This window comes from Fundulus heteroclitus, unplaced genomic scaffold (assembly GCF_011125445.2).
Source record: "Fundulus heteroclitus isolate FHET01 unplaced genomic scaffold, MU-UCD_Fhet_4.1 scaffold_43, whole genome shotgun sequence".
Classification (NCBI taxonomy): domain Eukaryota; kingdom Metazoa; phylum Chordata; class Actinopteri; order Cyprinodontiformes; family Fundulidae; genus Fundulus; species Fundulus heteroclitus.
Genome location: NW_023396846.1, coordinates 1739535 through 1757658, shown reverse-complemented (window position 1 = coordinate 1757658; position 18124 = coordinate 1739535). Strand labels below are relative to the sequence as shown.

The window sequence follows — 18124 nt, the reverse complement described above, 5'->3', positions numbered from 1 at the left end:
AAATACAGATTAACATGTACCTGGACTCAGTTTAACAGAGTTAAAGGCAATTCTTCCTGCTATGGTTCTACTAATTAAAGCCATGATATCATATTCTGCAGTTACTTCAATAGAACCATCTTTGATTATAAATGGCTGTGACTTTATAGACAGAACATTTAATAAGTTCATCAGAAACACTCTGACTTCATCTTTCTTTTCATCAACCCTAAAAAGAAAACACTTTAAAGCTGTAAAGATTTCTCATTAAAGAAAATCAGAACCAAATATTTTTATTTTCCACTCCCACCAAAAGTCAAAGATATAAATTTCTAAATTATGTAAGTAAGTAACTTTACCCTTGTAATGGTAATGGCTTGTTTTTTCACACTATGTTTGTTTTACATTTTAATATACTCTCTTTGTACGTTTTCTGCTCAGTTTATCTTGTTAATAATGCACATTGTTCTGTTTGTGAACTAGCCTTGATAAGGAACACTTCATAAATAAAAACTTCTAACATGTGGAGAACAGCGTGAAGAAAACATAAACACAAAAGTGTAGTTCTGAGAAATGTTCCCAGTCAGAAAGGCCAGAAAAAGCAGAAGCTGAACAGCGCTGTGTGCTAAGCTAGCATTAGCTCCACTTTGAGCTGCAGAACCTTTGTGGAGGAAACCCTGCTGCATAAATAAAAAGGCAAATGAAAGCATACAGGAACACCCAGGAATAAAAACCTATGAAAAAACACAGACCAAGAAGTTAAAGTAGAATGTACAGCAAAGGAAAACCCACATAGACCAGAAACACTGAGAAATCTAAAAATGACAAAAATAAATAAAACAACCGATTTTCAGAAAAATGGAAAACCTGCAGCCAACAGCATTAATGTAAATACTTATTAGGCCTGTTGGGAGTAGTAATAATTATAAATACCAGCAGCTGGAAAGAAGGATCTGTCATAACGCTCCTTTATTTACCCAGAATTCAACAGTCTCTCTCTGAAGGAGCTCTCTAGCTCTGTTTTCATTTTTATAAATGTAACCAATCAAAGGTATAACAGTACTAGCAGTTTAATATATTCAAGCTCTATACTGTAACTATTCATATCATAATTTGACTATAAATACAATTCAGTCAGGACTATTTTATAAAATGTTCAGCATTCTAATTAGATTTTATTTGACAATCTGCTTCAAATCAGACCAAGCAGCAAATTCTTCCCTCCAGAGCCAAGTTTTCATGGTTTTTACCAACGATTTAACCCACATGCAGAACTCACACAGGAGATCAACACAGTTTTTAAAGGTTTATTGAAACAAATGATGCAAGTTGTCAGGAATCCTGAAATGGGAGCTCGGACCGGGGGCAGCAGAGGCTTGGGGTGGAGGTGGAGATCCACCAGGGAGGAATGAGCGGGGTCTGTTCCAGGAGGCAGGTGAGTCTTCAGATGGATCTGGATCTGGAGAAGGGAAGCACGGTGGAGGGTGAGCAGGGCGCCATCGCAGGAGGGCTGAGGCCAAAATGCCCGGAGGCTTCCAGCTGGGACTTGAGAATCTGGAAGTCTTCTGGAAGATCTGCAGGCGGGTTCAGGCGCTGTGAAACTGATCCAGAACAGGATCAGGAGCACGCAGGTGAGAATCACTGTGAGGAAAGACTGGTGAAGAAGTGCTGGCAGCCGGCTCCTCTTCTCCTCCTGCTGATCAGGTCTGATGGAGAACACCTGTGCCTCACCCAGCCACCATGTTCACTGGACGCTATTTAGTGGAGGAAGAAGAAAAAGACTACACCCAGAGGAACAAAGTCTCCCACAGCCTGAGACAAATGTCGCTGCATATTTACAATATACAAAAGGAAGATTTAACATGTGAATGTAAAAAGTGTTTAGAAAAATAGGAGCCGACAGAAACAGATAATGTCCAGAGATTGAGAAAAACTGGCCAACATTTCAATGAAATCTGACCGATGAATGAAAGTAAAAAACCAAGAGAGCAAGCCAACATGCTGATATTCAGAGTGAAGCTTTGACTGGAAACAGGCAGAAAAACAACATGTGGATCCTGGAATAATCCCAGCTTCCATCTTTAAAGGACTGGAAGAGGAAGAAGTTTCCAAGGAATCATTTAGAAGAGTTTCACAAAGAAACTGATTAAATTCATGAATGCGAAAACGTGTTTCTGAGTGAAAGAGACAGACATGAACAGACTGAACTATCTGTTCAACAGGGAGAGGCTTTCTCTGACAGGAGGAGACTCTTTAGACTCAATCAGCACAGAAACACTGAGGAACCAGAACTGGGCCAGAACCCAAAGCCAGGAAGCAGAGGTTCAGTGAATGTGGTGTTGAAGGTGTGGAGGTGGATCAGTGAGTCAGAGGAGACTCTGTAGAAGGACAGAATACCAGCAGGACAGTCCACATACACTGCTACTCTGTTGGAGATGGAAGAGGAGGAGATAAATGTTTCTCTTTTATTGTGACAGACATAGTAACCATGATATCCAGAGCAGCTCAGACTCCAGGAATGATCATTAAATCCAAAGCAACAGTCTCCACTGTTTCCTCTCCTCCTGATTCTTCTGTAACTCACTGATATATTAACATATCCTCTCCACTCGACCTCCCAGTAACAGCGACCAGTCAGACCAGTTCTACACAGCAGCTGAGGAAGATCAAATCTGTCTGGATGATCAGGATATGACTGAAGCTCCTCCACACGTGTCACCTTCCTGTTGTCTTCAGAGAGTTTGAGTTTTCTGCTCACTGTGTTTGTGTCGATTGTGAGTTGACAGGAATCTGATGGAGAGAACAAAGACAATCCAGCTGCAGTTATTGATCATTTATTGACACTTTGATGATGACTCCTGAATGAGTGATGGACAGTTTGAAGATGGTTGAATGTGAGCTGCTTTGTTGTCATGAATCAAATGAAAAACACACTTACACTTCCTCAGACCTGGTGTCAACCATCGGACTCCAGCAGGCTCCACCCTGAAAGGAGGAGGGGGTCAGACCATCAGTCTCTTTCAGCAGCAAACATGGACATTACATGTCTCTCAGACACACATTGTCCTCCACTGAGAAAGGACCAGTCCAACATTTGGACACGTCCACTTGTTGTAAAAATCCAGAGAAAGAAGGAAGAGCTGAGAGCAGACAGACACCTGGGCTCTGATGATGATGATGATGATGAAACATTACAACCTGCAGTGGATGTAGTGAGGACAGTTGGTGGCGCTGTAGCACAACTCATTTGTCCAAACAGAGGAAAAGCTCCAACAGAGAGGAGAAAGGAAATCCCTCAGTAACAACCTGAAGAAACAGCCTGAAGCCTAAAAGGACATCAGGAAACTAAGTCAACATTTCTGGAAGCTCCACCTGATTTAATAATCAGCATTAAAATACAATCAATCTAAACACTGACACCAACTCTGGATCCCTTTTCCATCCACACTTCCACACACAGATGGAGGAATGAAACACTAAAGAGCCCTGTGGAAATCTGCTGTGGCCACACTGGAAGATCCAGAAATACAAACATTAAAAAGGAGAAGCTGCATCACATTCAACAAAGAGTTCAACAAGAATCAAAGATCTGATCTCTGACCTCAGACTCACAAACCAGGGAGAGGCTTCCATCATCACAGACCTCTGACAAACACCTCCAACCTCTCAGCTCTTCCTCTACCAATCAGCACCACCAGGTGGCGCTGCACACATTTACAATGAGACCAAGAAGAAGATGCAGCTTCCTGAATCCAGCAGCTGCAGTAATGGCTTGTGAAAGTGTCCAAGGAGCCTCTGGAACAAGGCCCCCAGCAGATAAAACAGTCCAGAGAGTCTTTGTTTGCATCTTTCCACACAGATTTCCAACCTGCTTTGAGAGGGAAATGAAGTCCCGTTCTACTGATGATGACACGCTCTGATTCACAGATCAGGAGCTGCTGGACTTCTACATTTCCAGCATGGAGGACATAGAAGATCTCAGCTCTGATGAGGAGCTCGCCTGCCTTCAAACTGATTCAGGCTCAGAGAAATATTTCCAGATGAAGTCAGACTAAAATGTTGGATTGTCACGCTGCTGCAAGCAGACAGGCCAAGAAGATAGCTTCAAGTTCTTCTCCTGTTCAGCTCTACGTTCCTGTCAGAGACTTCAGCTCCTCATGAGGTGTACAACTAAAGCCTGGAACAGACTGTCACAAACATCCTGACATCTCCTCCCTGAACAAAGGTCTGCAGCTTCAAGGTGACTCTTAGCTTCATCTATGGAAAGATCCTCTCTAAAGGGGGCGGAGCCTGGATTGGAGGTCCAAGTAGGAGCTTCCAGGAACAAACCTTGGGAACCTCTGGAGTAGCACATGTCTCTGAGATTACTGCTTTAATCAGTGGATTCATTTATAGAAGACATGATGACTAAAATATCTGAGAGCTGCAGCTCCCTTTTCTAGAGATCTGCTGGAACATCAGTTAGAAGTGAAGAATTTCATCATTTTAGATCCAATCTGTTCATCTTCCATAGAAACAACTGAATTATTGAGCAGAACTGGTTCTGAAGGTCTGGATGGTAAAAACCTCCATTGTTTTATGTCTCATTAGTTTTCAGAAAGAGCTGAATTGTTGCTGCATGAATGAAATCCATCATGACTTGGATCATGAATGATGGAGATATGCTCTGGCTTCATATTGAGCAGAGCTCAGGTACCGTACCCCTGCACATCCTGCCGGTTCTAGACTTTCAGTTTAAGGAGACGACAGAAGGGACAAGCAGAACACTTCAACTATGGACCAAGATCCAGAAAACGTTGGAACATCAACCTCCATCTCTCCCTGTCATCTACTGGATACATGAAGTCCTTTGCTCCAAATAACCTGGATATTAGTTTAAAGATGGGCAGAATATAAACTTCATTAACCCTAACGGCCAGTTTAAAACATTTAAAGGACTGAAAAGTGAAGATAAACTGCCAACACTGATCATTTTAGATGCTCTCGGCTCAGATCCTCCCTGATGTCACATCAGGAGTAAAATCAGAGCTCCAGCTCCCATTGAGAAGCTCTGATTGATGTCCAGGTAGGAAGAGCAGCAAAGAAATATCTTGGGTCTTCTACAGGATTTTTGGGTCCATGAAGCAGCAGAACTCTGGAGCAATTCAGCAGAGATGGCAGGAAGAACCGGGCCCAGTTTGTTCTGAAGAGGACTGGGAGACAATCTGCACTGAAGCTCCTCTGACTACAAATTCAGACACATGGAGGGAGTTTAAGTGGAGAATAATGATGAGGTTCTTCAGAACTCCAGGAATTACAGCAAACATGGACCCAAATACTCTACCACTCTAATGTGGATGCTGAATTTGGGGATGTACTCTACCACGCTGATGTGGATGCTGAATTTGGGGATGTACTCTACCACGCTGATGTGGATGCTGAAAACAGGGATGTACTCTACCACTCTGATGTGGATGCTGAATACGGGGATGTACTCTACCACGCTGATGTGGATGCTGAATACAGGGATGTACTCTACCACGCTGATGTGGATGCTGAATACGGGGATGTACTCTACCACGCTGATGTGGATGCTGAATACAGGGATGTACTCTACCACTCTGATGTGAGCTGGCTCAGCCACGGCTCTGTGCTGCAGCGCTTTGATTGGCTGAAATCAGAAATGGAGCAGGTTTTAAAATAGAAGGGCCGACCTCTTCATGAACTAAGTGACCCTCTGTGGCTGGCTGATATATTAAAGAATTCTTTTTGTTCTTTGACAATGTATTTTTGGAAAAACTGGTCAGTTTTAAACTAAGAGCAACATATATGCTCGTGCCTGTTATGTTGCTCACATAAAACTAAGAACAACATGTGTTATTTTGCTATAACTTGTGGTGGGAACCTATGACAATGTGTTATGGGAACGACGGAATCTGTATTCCTTATTTTGCTAATATTTGCGCTATTATTCTGAGTTTGCAATATTATGTTGCTTCACACACTGCTGAGATGCTGGGAACGGTTTCTGTTTTAGAAACATGTTTTGGGAAGCAGGGCAGCTGTGGAGGGAGAAATGGCCACTCTCGCTCCACATCTGACTCTTTGTTTACAACTATATAAAGAGGAGACTGCCCTCAGCCCGGTGAGTCTGCCGTGAGTTTGTGTGTGGATACCGGCATCATGAACACTGATCTTAACCTAGGACTGAGGGCTCCCAGTTCGTGTCAACGGTAAGGGCTGATTCTGAGAATCTGTAGAGCGTCACGCCTGTTTGAAAGCTTGTTGCTTTAATGTGCTGTATACTGTGGGGAACAATAAATGTGTGCATTATTATTCCAACAAAAACGGTGTTTGTCCTTATTTGTGTACATTGTCAATCTCTCCCGATCCTGAAATAAACATTTCATAAAACACTGGCAGACCTGGCATCTTTAGTTGATCTTACACATCATCTGAATACACTGAACAAGAAGCTACAAGGCAAAGAACAGCTGGTGCCACACCTGTATGCACACCGGAAAGCCTTCTGGGTAAAGCTCCGCCTCTTTGAGACACAACTACGAGGCTTTAATGCTGCACACTTCCCTGCTCTGTCTAAAATCACGTCTGCTTTTCTAAAGGCCGACCTTTCTGCTAAAAAGGAGAAATATGTGTCTGTGATTGCATCTCTGCTGACAGAATTCAACCAGCGTCTCCAGGACTTTTTTGTAATTGAAAAACAAATCCAGCTGTTCTCCACCTCCTTCCTGGTGGATGCAGAAGAAGTGGAAGAGAGTCTGCAGTTAGAACTGATTGAAATGCAATGTGATGATTCTCTGCAGAGTCAACATCAGCTTCTCTCCCTCCCTGAATTCTTTCAGAGTTTGGATAATGCCAAGTTTCCTCTGATGAGACGCCACGCAGAAACAATGATGAGCCTGTTGGGCTCAACGTCCAGATGTGAACAAAGATTTTCTCTGTTAAATCAGAACAAAAGCAGACTGAGAAGCAGAATGACTGACAGCATCTCTGGGAAGTCCTTCGTGTCTCAACCACCAAACTTTCTGCTGACATGTCAGCCATCCTTCAATCAAAAGACAGCATCACTGCTCCCACTGACTGCAATGTTCTTCACATTATAGCTGACTTAGAAATACACACAGTATTCATGTGGCAATATGGCACCTCTAGTGTGGCCCTTTGTTTAGTTTTCTGGATTTAACCCTCACTAAAAAAGTTTGGACACCCCTGGTATAAAGTGTTAATGTTCCCCCTTTTATTTAGGAAGATAAAAAAGGGGAATAAAATTAATCTTCTTTAGGACCATTAAATGAAACAAAGACAAGTAACAAGTGCTTTTCTGTATAAAACACTAAAATAAAAACAAAGCTAAAGCCAGCAAACACCAAACTAACCCTACGTTGTAGGCCTGTTTCCATGCTGGTGAATATGGAGACCAAACTCAGTGGTTGCTTCACTCAAAGAGAAATTAATAAACTAAAAAGGTCCCTTGTGCCAGATGAATAATAATCCTAACAGAAACGCTCTGCTCCGTTTAGTCCTCCTTTCCTGTGGAAAAAACTCAGCTCCCACAGTCACAGCTCTGACTCCAATACTAGGCCACCTGCTTTATAAGTTTGTTTTTTATTAATTCTGCATTATTTTAACTACATGCGCTGTGTTTCTGTGCCTCAACGCTCTTACTGCTCCTCTCTCCTCCCTTCCCTCAGACCCAGGTGCTTTTATCAGCGGCCAGCCTTCAAAACGTGAATCTCTACGTTTAATGTCCTTCCACTTGTACCAAAATGTCCCAATTAAAGTCAATAGGAGAGTCAGTAGCTGTGTTTCATCCTATTTTGTTTTTAACGACACAGAACCAGCGGTGCTTCAATGGAATGCTGCCTTGCTCTTTAATTCAGGTGAGCATAATTACGCTGATACCAGACGTTACCAAAAAAAGTATTTTTTTCTATCGTCACTTAGGAACCAGAGAGACGCAGAGCTTGAAAAGCTGCACCTTTACTCATCAACTCTGGGGCTGCCATGCATAAAAAGTGCTATATTTCCTCTAGGATTCCCCCATAAAGACTATTAGTGGGCGAAAAGCGAAGCAGAAAGTCATTATTCTGTCTGCTCTGACCACAAACAAAACGCTCAGAGAACAACTTCAAACTCAGCCCTCAGCTTGGTAATTACGCACCAGAGCGCCCTGAGGAGAGCAATAGAGGAGATTAGTTTGGTCAGAGCAGAGACTGAGATGAGAAACCTGTCGCTGTGAAAGGTGATGATGGGTATAAACTGTAACAGGCTAGAAGTTCATGGAGCTGAAAAGAGAGAAACATCAGCAGCTGGATCAGCATAAAGACGCAGCATGAACCTCTGAGTGCTTTAAGTGTTCCTGCTGAGGGGAAAATGTCAGACCATACAGGCTTGATGAAACTCAGCCTGATTCACCAATGAGGTTATAGATCCACACTGATAAAAAAAAACATAGATTAATGTGTAACAGTGTAATAATATGGTCTATAAATTAAAACTGTTTCATTTTATTCAGTATTTTTTTGAACAGTTGTGGTTTTTTTCTGTTTTAACCTGCCCCAGACCCCCAAAAATTAACCCCTGCATGAATTGCAGTTCTATTTCATCCCTCCTGACCGCCAGAGGGCGGTGCTGAAAGCACTGAATGTTCCCTTCGGGCATGCGCAGTTCGAGTAATTATACCAACAGAGTCACACCTGTGACGCCGGATGACCACTCGGAGGCTATATAGCCTGCTGTCATCCTTGGCTCTGTTCCTTTTTTCTTCTCGCAAGCGGTTCGCTAACTTCCCCGTTGTGTGACGCCCCATCGCTCGGAGTTGCGGTTTTTCCTCCGCCCTCCCAGGGCTGCAACGGGTTGATTGTGGAAGTTTTTCAGAAGGTAAGTAAGCTGTTTGTTGGTGACGGTAGCGTTCGCACCCCCTCTCCCAGCTCACGGCTTTTCGTTACCCTGTTACCTACAGCTGGGGCTGTTGATTGAGTACGGTTAACGTTGTTAGTTCTTTGGTTTATCAGTTTATACCTGGTGACGGCAGCGTGTTCGCTCCCTCTCCCAGTGCGACCAACCTCATTTATCGAAGTTGTGTGCGGCTAATGTTGTTAGCCCATTTCGGTTTACCAGTTTATACCTGGTGATGGCAGCGTGTTCGCCCCCTCTCCCAGTGTGACTACTAAGTTGATTTACTCAAGTGTGAAGTACGGCTAACGTTGTTAGCTCCTTTTGGTTTACCAGTTTATATCTGGTGACGGCGGTGTGTTCGCCCCCTCTCCCAGTGTGACCAACTTCATTTACTGGAGTGTGAAATAGGGCTAACGTCGTTAGCGCCTTTGATTTATTGGTTTTATACCTGGTGACGGTAGCGTGTTCGCCCCCTCTCCCAATATCAGCCTCCTTGTGTTTGCAGCCTATTTCTTGGCTCTGCCATAATTGGTGACGGCTGCGTTCGCGCCCCCTCTCCTGATTTTAGCGCATTTTCATTTAATTGGGTTGAGCCTTGTCGACCTTAAACATGGATGGCTTCCATAGCTGCAGGGATTGTGGGGCTGCCCTCCAGGCAGAGGATGGCCACGACCTGTGCCCTACCTGCCTTGGACATGAGCACCTTGTAACATAACCAAGGTGCTCATGTAACATAACCACTATGTTTTTCTTTTGTGTAAAGACATTAAAGTAGGAAAAGGTGACAAACTGTTGGATAGAATAGTTGTTGATTTTTCCTTTATTAAAATTATTTCGAATCTCCACTGATTAAAACTGATGCTGGGCAAGTAGCTTACGGGTGAATGTAATTAGTGGATAAAAAGGGGCGTGTGCGCGGCGCAAGGGGTCTACAGGTGAAAAAAAAAAAACATCATTATTTAGTAATATTATGACTTTTTTAAATAAATCATTGTTGTTAAAAATCAACTAAATTCTTAATGAGTGTCTAGTTAATCAATTTCTTTTTCAAATTAATGGTGTGGCATTTTTTACCTGATTTCCTGTGACAGATCCCCTTGTGTATATTGTAAATTCTGCTTTTAATCAAGCATGAATGTTACAAAATGGTGGCCAGTATGGGGCCCAGGATAATATAATTTCAGGTTTTGTGCTACATTAGAGGATACCATTAAGAGAATCCGGATGTAGATTTGAATTTATTTGTTTTGAGTGTTTGTTTGTTTTCCAAGATGGATGACATTACTTCTCAATCACAACCCGCTGAGGAAAGAGATAGTGGTCAGGATGAAGGAGATAATGGAGCAGGTCTTTTTGTAGATCAGGAAGAGGCAATTAGCAACAGAGAGGGAGAAGCCTGGGTTACAAGGAGAAATCCTGTGGAGGAAATAACTTCTCTGATTAGCTCACTTTACGTATCAGATAATGAAGTTGAAGACAGAGAAGAGGACCAGGAAGAAAACCTTAATATGTCAGACATCAATGGGTTTAGGAATGATTTATCCAACATGGGGATTAGGATTAGCTCGCTAGAAGAAGATTTCCGGGCGTCGCTAGACAGTGCTTTGAATAGGGAGCAAAACATCAGGGCATATATAGATAAAAATGTTGAGGCCCTGAAACAATATATGAACACAGCCTTTCAGGATTGGGAAGCTAAGGTAGTAGACTGTTTGCTGCGACGAGATGAGAAGTGGAAGGCTGAGATAGAGAGGCTGAAGCGCGCCAGACTCTCTACAGTTGTTCATTCCCTTGATAGTGTCAGACCAAGTCTCACCGTGCCATCTGACCCTCTCTCCTCTACCATGAAACATACTGTCCCTGGAACATCATCACCACCTTTAGCCCTACCGGTACAACGAGCACCACAAGGAAGCCTTGGACCTTCACACCCCCCAAGGATGGATCGAACTACTGCCTACATTCCTCCAGGAGCAGTTCCAGTCATGCCATCAACAAACTATGGGTTCATAGACCTCCCGGCATCGGCCTCCCACATAACAGGTCCTACGTCAAGCAGAACATCTGTAGTTTATTCTAAACCCCCTGTGCACATGGAGTTCCCTACATTTGAGGGTGCAGGAGAGGTTTCTGATGTCTTAAATTTCATTGATCAGTGTGAGACATTTCTAACAGTAAGGCCCTTGTCTGACCCTGAATTATTGGGAGCCTTAACCGCTGTATTAAAAGGATCTGCTCGGTACTGGTGGAGTGTGGCTAAAAACAAGATACACAATTGGATCGAATTTAAGAATGCCTTTTTTGCTGCCTTTCTACCTCCAGATTATCTGACAGAGGTGGAAGAGAAGTTAAGAGACATGGTCCAGTTGCCAGAGCAATGCCTGAGAGATTTCGCCTTTGAGTATCAAGCACTGTGTCTAAGATGGAAGCCAGACATCAGTGAGACAGAACTTGTGAGGAGGATTTTAAACAACTGCAATCCGAAGATAGCAGGCTGCCTGCGAGGCACAGTCAACTCTATGGATCAGCTAATAAAGGTGGGATCCCAGGTTGAAAAAGACTGTGCTGGTGTTAAAATCTACTGGGGGAAAGTGGATCAACACAAAGCCAAAGGAAAAGGCCCAGCAAGACCTAAGGGGAATCCCAGAAAGGCAGCCGACTCTGTATCTGTTGTTCAGCGAGGCCCTGCTTCCTCCCTCCTTCATGTTCCCATAGAGGTGCGCGGCAGGATGTATAATGCTGTACTGGATACAGCTTGCACCTATTCCCTGATGAGACATAGTCAGTGGAAAATAATTGAGAAGGTGAAGTTTTGAAGCCTGCTGACAACCAGAAGTTTGCACTTGCCAATGGCAAACCCTATAGTGCTTTGGGGAAAGCAACAATCATTTATGGTTGGCATGGGATGATGTGGTCTTTAGAGACCTTTGTTGTAGAGGATAACAACCTCACCTTTCCCGTCATCCTAGGTCTTGACTTTTTGACCAAAACTTCTGCCATTATCAACCTAGGTGACCACACCTACGGGGTAAAAGGGCCAAAGGGTTATACCTTTTATCCTTTTTCATCTTCAGCCGATGCCACATCACCTGTGCATGCTCGTCCTTCTTCACTTTATCTGATCCTGGCTCTGCCAAGGGAAGAGGACAACATACCTAACATAGAGTCGTATTTATCACAGACACAACATCCGCCAGAAGTCCAGAACCTTTTGAAGGCCTGGCCATCTGTATGCTCAGGGAGTTTGGGTAGAACATCTGTGGAAGAGCACAGAATAATAACCACAGATGAAATACCCATTCGCTGTAGAGCTTACCGGGTGTCTCCTTTCAAGCGACAAATAATAAAAGAACAGATTGAAGCAATGCTCAAAGATGATATCATCGAGCCATCTCAATCTTCATGGGGATCTCCAGTTGTCCTTGTTCCTAAGCCAGACCAATCCTTTCGATTTTGTGTGGATTACAGAGCTTTGAACACTAAAACTCTTCAAGATGCGTATCCCATGCCCATCATCCATGAGTTGTTGGAGTCGATGACAGGAGCAAACATTTTCAGCACCCTGGATTTGAAGTCTGGATATTGGCAGATGACAGTGGCAGAGGATAGCAAAGCAAAAACTGCTGTTATCACCCCATTCGGACTTTATCAATTTAAGTGCATGCCATTCGGATTAAAAAACGCTGGTGCCTCCTTTCAACGTTTAATGGAGAAAGTTTTAGGAGATCTACGGGGAAAGATCTGCTGTGTGTACATCGATGATGTGATTGTTTTCTCAGCCTCTGCTGAGCAACACTTGAAGGACCTGGACATGGTATTCGCAAAGCTCCACTGCGCTAATTTGTCCCTCAACCTTAAAAAATGTAACTTTTTTCAGAAAGAACTCAAATTTCTGGGACACATTGTATCAGCGGAAGGTGTTCAAGTAGATCCAGAAAAAACCCATGCCATTACTGTTTATCCGACTCCAACTAACAAGAAAACTCTTCAGAGATTCCTTGGGATGGTAGGCTGGTACCACAAGTTTATTTCACACTTTGCAGAAATAGCTACACCTCTCTATCAACTGCTTAAAAAAGATGCAAAGTGGGACTGGACAGTGGACTGCCAGCGTGCTTTCATAATGCTGAAAAAAGCTTTGGGTGAATCACCCATATTAGGACAGCCAGATTTCGAGTTACCTTTCGAAATCCATACAGACGCCAGTGACGTTGGTCTGGGGGCCGTCCTGGTCCAACCAACTCCTGATGGAGAAAAGGTTATTGCTTTTGCTTCAAGATCATTAAAGGGAGCAGAACATAACTACTCTACCTCAGAGAAGGAATGCTTGGCTGTTGTTTGGGCAGTAGAAAAATGGAGACACTTTGTAGAGGGTGTTAAGTTTACCATTTACACCGACCATGCTGCCCTAACCTGGGCATTCAATTGCCCCCGAACCAGTTCTAGGTTAACACGCTGGGTCCTAAGGTTGCAAGATTTCGATTTTGAGGTACGATATAGAAAAGGAATGCACAATGTAGTGCCTGATGCACTGTCCCGAGCAATGTCTTTTGACCAGGCTAGGCCGGCACATGTAGCCCTGAATTCTGCTAATGCCTCAATAGGTTTACCCCTATCGTTGGCAGAAATCAAGAATAAGCAGGGAAAAGACTCAGGCCTCCTGGAGATGGTTCAGGATCCAAGATACCAGAGACCTGACAGGATCCTCTTCGAAAAAGTTCACGATCTCTGGTATAGGAAAACCCCACTAAAAGATGGCATGAAATATCAGTTGGTGGTTCCCGAGTCCTTGGTTCCTAAATTTCTCCAATACTTCCACGATTGTCCATTGAGTGGACATCTGGGCAGGCTAAAGACACTCCTCAGGCTGTTGGAAGTAGCCTGGTGGCCGACAGTTCGGAAGGATGTTTGGACTCACGTAAAGAATTGTGCAGTTTGTCAGAAATACAAACCTGACAATCAAGCTCCAGCTGGTTTTTTGCAACCCACAACTCTGACTGAACCCTGGGAAAAACTTGGGGTGGACTTGATGGGACCTTTTCCACGCAGTAAAAAAGGTAATGTTTTCCTTCTTGTGGTGATCGATTACTTCACTAAGTGGGTAGAAATGTTTCCCATGAAAGACAGCAAGGCACAGAAGGTCATCACTATCCTCCGGGAAGAGATATTTACTCGTTTTGGAGTTCCTCAAAGCCTTGTGTCAGATCGTGGGCCCCAATTTACCAGTCAAGAGATGTCCAGTTTTTGCTCTATGTGGGGGGTAAGGCACTATTTCACCACCAGCTATCACCCCCAATCTAACTTGACTGAACGGGCTAACAGAACTATCAAAACAATGATAGCCTCATATGTTGGACAGCACCACAATCAATGGGATCAACATATATGGGAGTTCCGTTTTGCCATCAATGGTGCTCAACATGAGACCACAGGGAGAGCTCCTGCCGAGCTAATGTTGGGACGACAGCTTCAAGGGCCATTGGAGAGAGTGATAGCCAAACCACCATTACCTCAGCAAACCATATACAAATTCTTGGAGCGACACAATGCGATGAAAGAAGAAGTCAAACGGAAAGTTGGGATAAGTCAAACCCGACAAGCCAAATATTACAATGCCCGGAGGAGGGGTGCACAGTTCCGGCCGGGAGATTTGGTCTGGGTTAGGTCTCACCCCCTTTCCAAGGCAATAGATAGTTTTTCCTCAAAGCTAGCGCCAAAGTGGTCAGGTCCAGCTACAGTGAGGAAACAGTTGGGCCCAGTAAACTATCAGCTCCAGTGGAGGGACCAGCCTAAAGGAACAGACATGGTTAATGTGGTTAACATGAAACCTTATTTTGGGGTTCAGACTCCTTTGCCTCCGGCTGGGGGGGGGGGGGGGGGATTGTAACATAACCACTATATTTTTCTTTTGTGTAAAGACATTAAAGTAGGAAAAGGTGACAAACTGTTGGATAGAATAGTTGTTGATTTTTCCTTTATTAAAATGATTTCGAATCTCCACTGATTAAAACTGATGCTGGGCAAGTAGCTTACGGGTGAATGTAATTAGTGGATAAAAAGGGGCGTGTGCGCGGCGCAAGGGGTCTACAGGTGAAAAAAAAAAAAGACGCACACGCTCAGATCTGTGCAGCGGGAGATTTTTGTTTTGTTTTGATTAAATGTTATGAAATAGATAACTCGGAAATCAAAGTTCATCCCAGCGCCACAGAAACGTGTATTCAGAAACCTGATCGGAGTTTGGAGCCAGAAGACGCAACCCGGTGCAAAAGGACGCCGCCCGAGGCAAAAGACGCTACCGAGGGGAAAGAAAGACGCGGCCGGTGAGATCTGGACTTTATTTTTCTTTTTGGGGATTTTTTAGTGGTACCACTCTTTTTTTATGTTTTTTGGATGGGATTTTGACGTTTGGATTTTTTTCTTTTTGAACGGGACTTTGGACTCAAAGGGGAAAAACATTTTCCAAGGTTTTCGTTTTTGTTTTGGAATATATGGAACTCCGTTACGGACTTTATTCTTAAAGATAAAAAGATCGGACAATTTTGGATTTTTATTTCTTTTGAGTTGCTGTGCTGAGTCAAATAAGTATTTGGAATTAAACATAATTACTTTTGGAAGCATTTTTTTTTGTTATTGAGCTATTTATCCAAATAACCATCATTATTTAGTAATATTATGACTTTTTTAAATAAATCATTGTTGTTAAAAATCAACTAAATTCTTAATGAGTGTCTAGTTAATCAATTTCTTTTTCAAATTAATGGTGTGGCATTTTTTACCTGATTTCCTGTGACAGATCCCCTTGTGTATATTGTAAATTCTGCTTTTAATCAAGCATGAATGTTACAACCTTGTGGAGGCGTTGTCCGAGAACCCCTGCATGAATTGCAGTTTTATGCCACATGCAGTGAGGGTGGCCTGGTTGGCACAGTTGTGCCCCCAGGAGGGTTCTGACCTTCCGCCCTCTGGACAGATGGATCCCCCCAGGCGTTCTAAGCGCCGTGGTGGGACCGCGGTTTCAGCACCCCCTCCTCAGAGGAGACGGGCCAAACTTGACCAGGGCCTGGCCACAAGGGTGGAACAGTTGTCAGCAGAGTTGGCAGAGATGAAGTCCTTGTTGCAGACACATCGGTCTGATACCTCTCTTCCAGTGGCTGGGCTCTCCTCCCCACCCATGCCTGAACTAGTTGCGGAGGAGGACATCATATCTCTGGCTGCCTCTGCTTCTCATTTCAGTGATGAGGAGGAGGCATGGTCCTCTCAAGCCTCTGACAATGGGTCGTTTTCATCCCGGAGTGCAGTTGGGGAGGCCAGTGACAGTTCCATGCGGGATGTCATGTCCATGGCCCTCAAGCAGCTGCAGCTAGAACTCCCGCAAGGAGAGGTGTCCGACTGCGGGAGTGCCTTTTTCAAGCGCCGACGGGCCCCTACTCCATTTTCTGTACCTCCATCAGAGGAGTACCTTAAGGAGTTGCACGCTTGTTGGCGGGACCCGAGAGCGTTATCACGGCTCTCCTCAGACGGTCTGGTGTTGGCTGCCATGCACGAGTCGGTGAAAGCCGGCCTGGACCGTATGCCAGCAGTTGAACCAGCTGTTGCTTCACTGATTGTGTCGCCAGATGAGGCCCTGCGTCCTGAGGTCAGGTGCCCACGGACTCAATGCCGGGTTACAGATGACCTCCTGTGTAAGGCATACAATGCAGGAGCGTGTGCGGGACGTCTTGGCAACTCCCTGGCGCACCTCATGTTCGCCCTCTCTACATTCGTTCAGAACGCTGGTGGTGCAGCTGCAGCGGTTGGCTTTAGTGATGCAGCGTTGCAGGCCTTTGCTCTGATGACCAGAGAGCTCGGTCGTGTCATGTCATTCCTTGAATGTCAAGCTCGTAGACAGGTCTGGCTTGCACAGTCTCCTCTTACGGAGGCTTGCCGTAGGACCCTCAGGGGTGTCCCGGTCGTGCCAAGGGAGTTGTTTGGGTCAGCTGCCCTATTCAGGCGCGTCAGACCAGCCAGCAGCTTTCTGGCCTTCGCAGGAGCGTACCCCCCTTTCCTCAGCGTTCAGGGCGCCCTGCTACTACCCCCAGCGTTCGGCCACGGCCTCAGACTGGTGATGGATCTGGTGGTTCCTATCCCCGTGATGTGCGGCAGAGACCCAGCAGGGACTTTCGTAGGCCAGTCGGCCGCCCAGCTAGACCGACCCGGGCCTCAGATCCTGAACGTCCTCCCCCCAGGGCTCCCAGAGGCCGAGGGGATAGAAGATGACGCCACCGGGCCAGCCGTCGGACATTTTTCCCATCAGCAGCTACGTTTCTGGGCTGCTCACTCTGTGGATCCATGGGTGGTTGCCACCCTAACCTATGGCTACAGACTCCAGGTCCGACGGCGGCCCCCTCTCTCACGCCGGGTCAAACTGACCATTATCACCGACCCGGTGAAATCCTTGGCACTAGACCAGGAGCTTTGTGTGGATCCTCTGCGGCAACCCAGGGGCTACTATTCTACGTACTTCCAAAGTCAACCTTGCAAAGAGTTGTCTGGTTCCATCTCAGACAACCACCTTTCTTGGGATGCATCTGGACTCCACTACCATGAAGGCTCGTCTGTCTGTTCACAGGGTGGACGACATACTCCAGTTTGTCGGTCGATTCAGGCTGGGCAGGCAGTTACCTTACAGCATCTTCCTGCGAATGCTGGGCAAACTGACATCGGTCACTCGTGTCGTGCCCTTGGGTTTGCTCCTTCTGCGTCCTTTGCAGCGGTGGCTCAACAGCTTTCACCTAGATGCCAGGCTGCACAGATGTCACAGGCTCATGGTGACGAGGATGTGCCTCCGTGCCCTAGCTCATTGGCAGGACAGGACCCTTTTGTCCTGTGGCGTTCCAATGGGGTTAGTGGTGTCTCGAAGGGAAGTGGTCACCACGGATGCCAGCCCCAAGGGCTGGGGCGCCGTGTGGCAACACAGAGCGGTTCGGGGTCTCTGGGGTCCAAGGGAGCGCACCGAGCACATAAACGTGCTGGAGCTGCGGGCTGTGCACATGGCCCTCAGGTGCCTTCTGCCCCACCTAGAAGGAAGGCATGTGTTGGTTCGAACGGACAACACCTCTGTTGTTTACCATATCAACAGCCAGGGAGGCACCAGGTCAGCACGTCTCCTGGAGGTGTCCAGGGATCTCCTGGAATGGGCGTTTCCCCGTCTGTCCACCCTGCGCGCAGCATATCTACCAGGGCGGCAGAACCAGGTTGCAGACTCTCT

The 18124-nt window shown here is 45.3% G+C and overlaps 2 protein-coding genes across 2 annotated transcripts in view; one reads left to right on the top strand and one right to left on the bottom strand.

Annotated features, from left to right (window-relative positions):
• Nucleotides 1-18124, top strand: part of LOC118560442 (kinesin-like protein KIF20B) — a 73588-nt gene that overhangs the window by 5618 nt on the left and 49846 nt on the right. The gene's annotated exons all lie outside the window — the stretch shown is intronic.
• The window catches only part of LOC118556164 (NLR family CARD domain-containing protein 3-like), a 55585-nt gene continuing 39703 nt past the window's right edge, over nt 2243-18124 (bottom strand). Inside the window, exons 8-9 of the mRNA XM_036131404.1 lie at nt 2918-2964; nt 2243-2769 (exon numbers count right to left, since the gene is read on the bottom strand). Of these exons, the coding sequence (XP_035987297.1) occupies nt 2243-2769; nt 2918-2964 (574 nt within the window). The remainder of the gene's footprint in view (nt 2770-2917; nt 2965-18124) is intronic.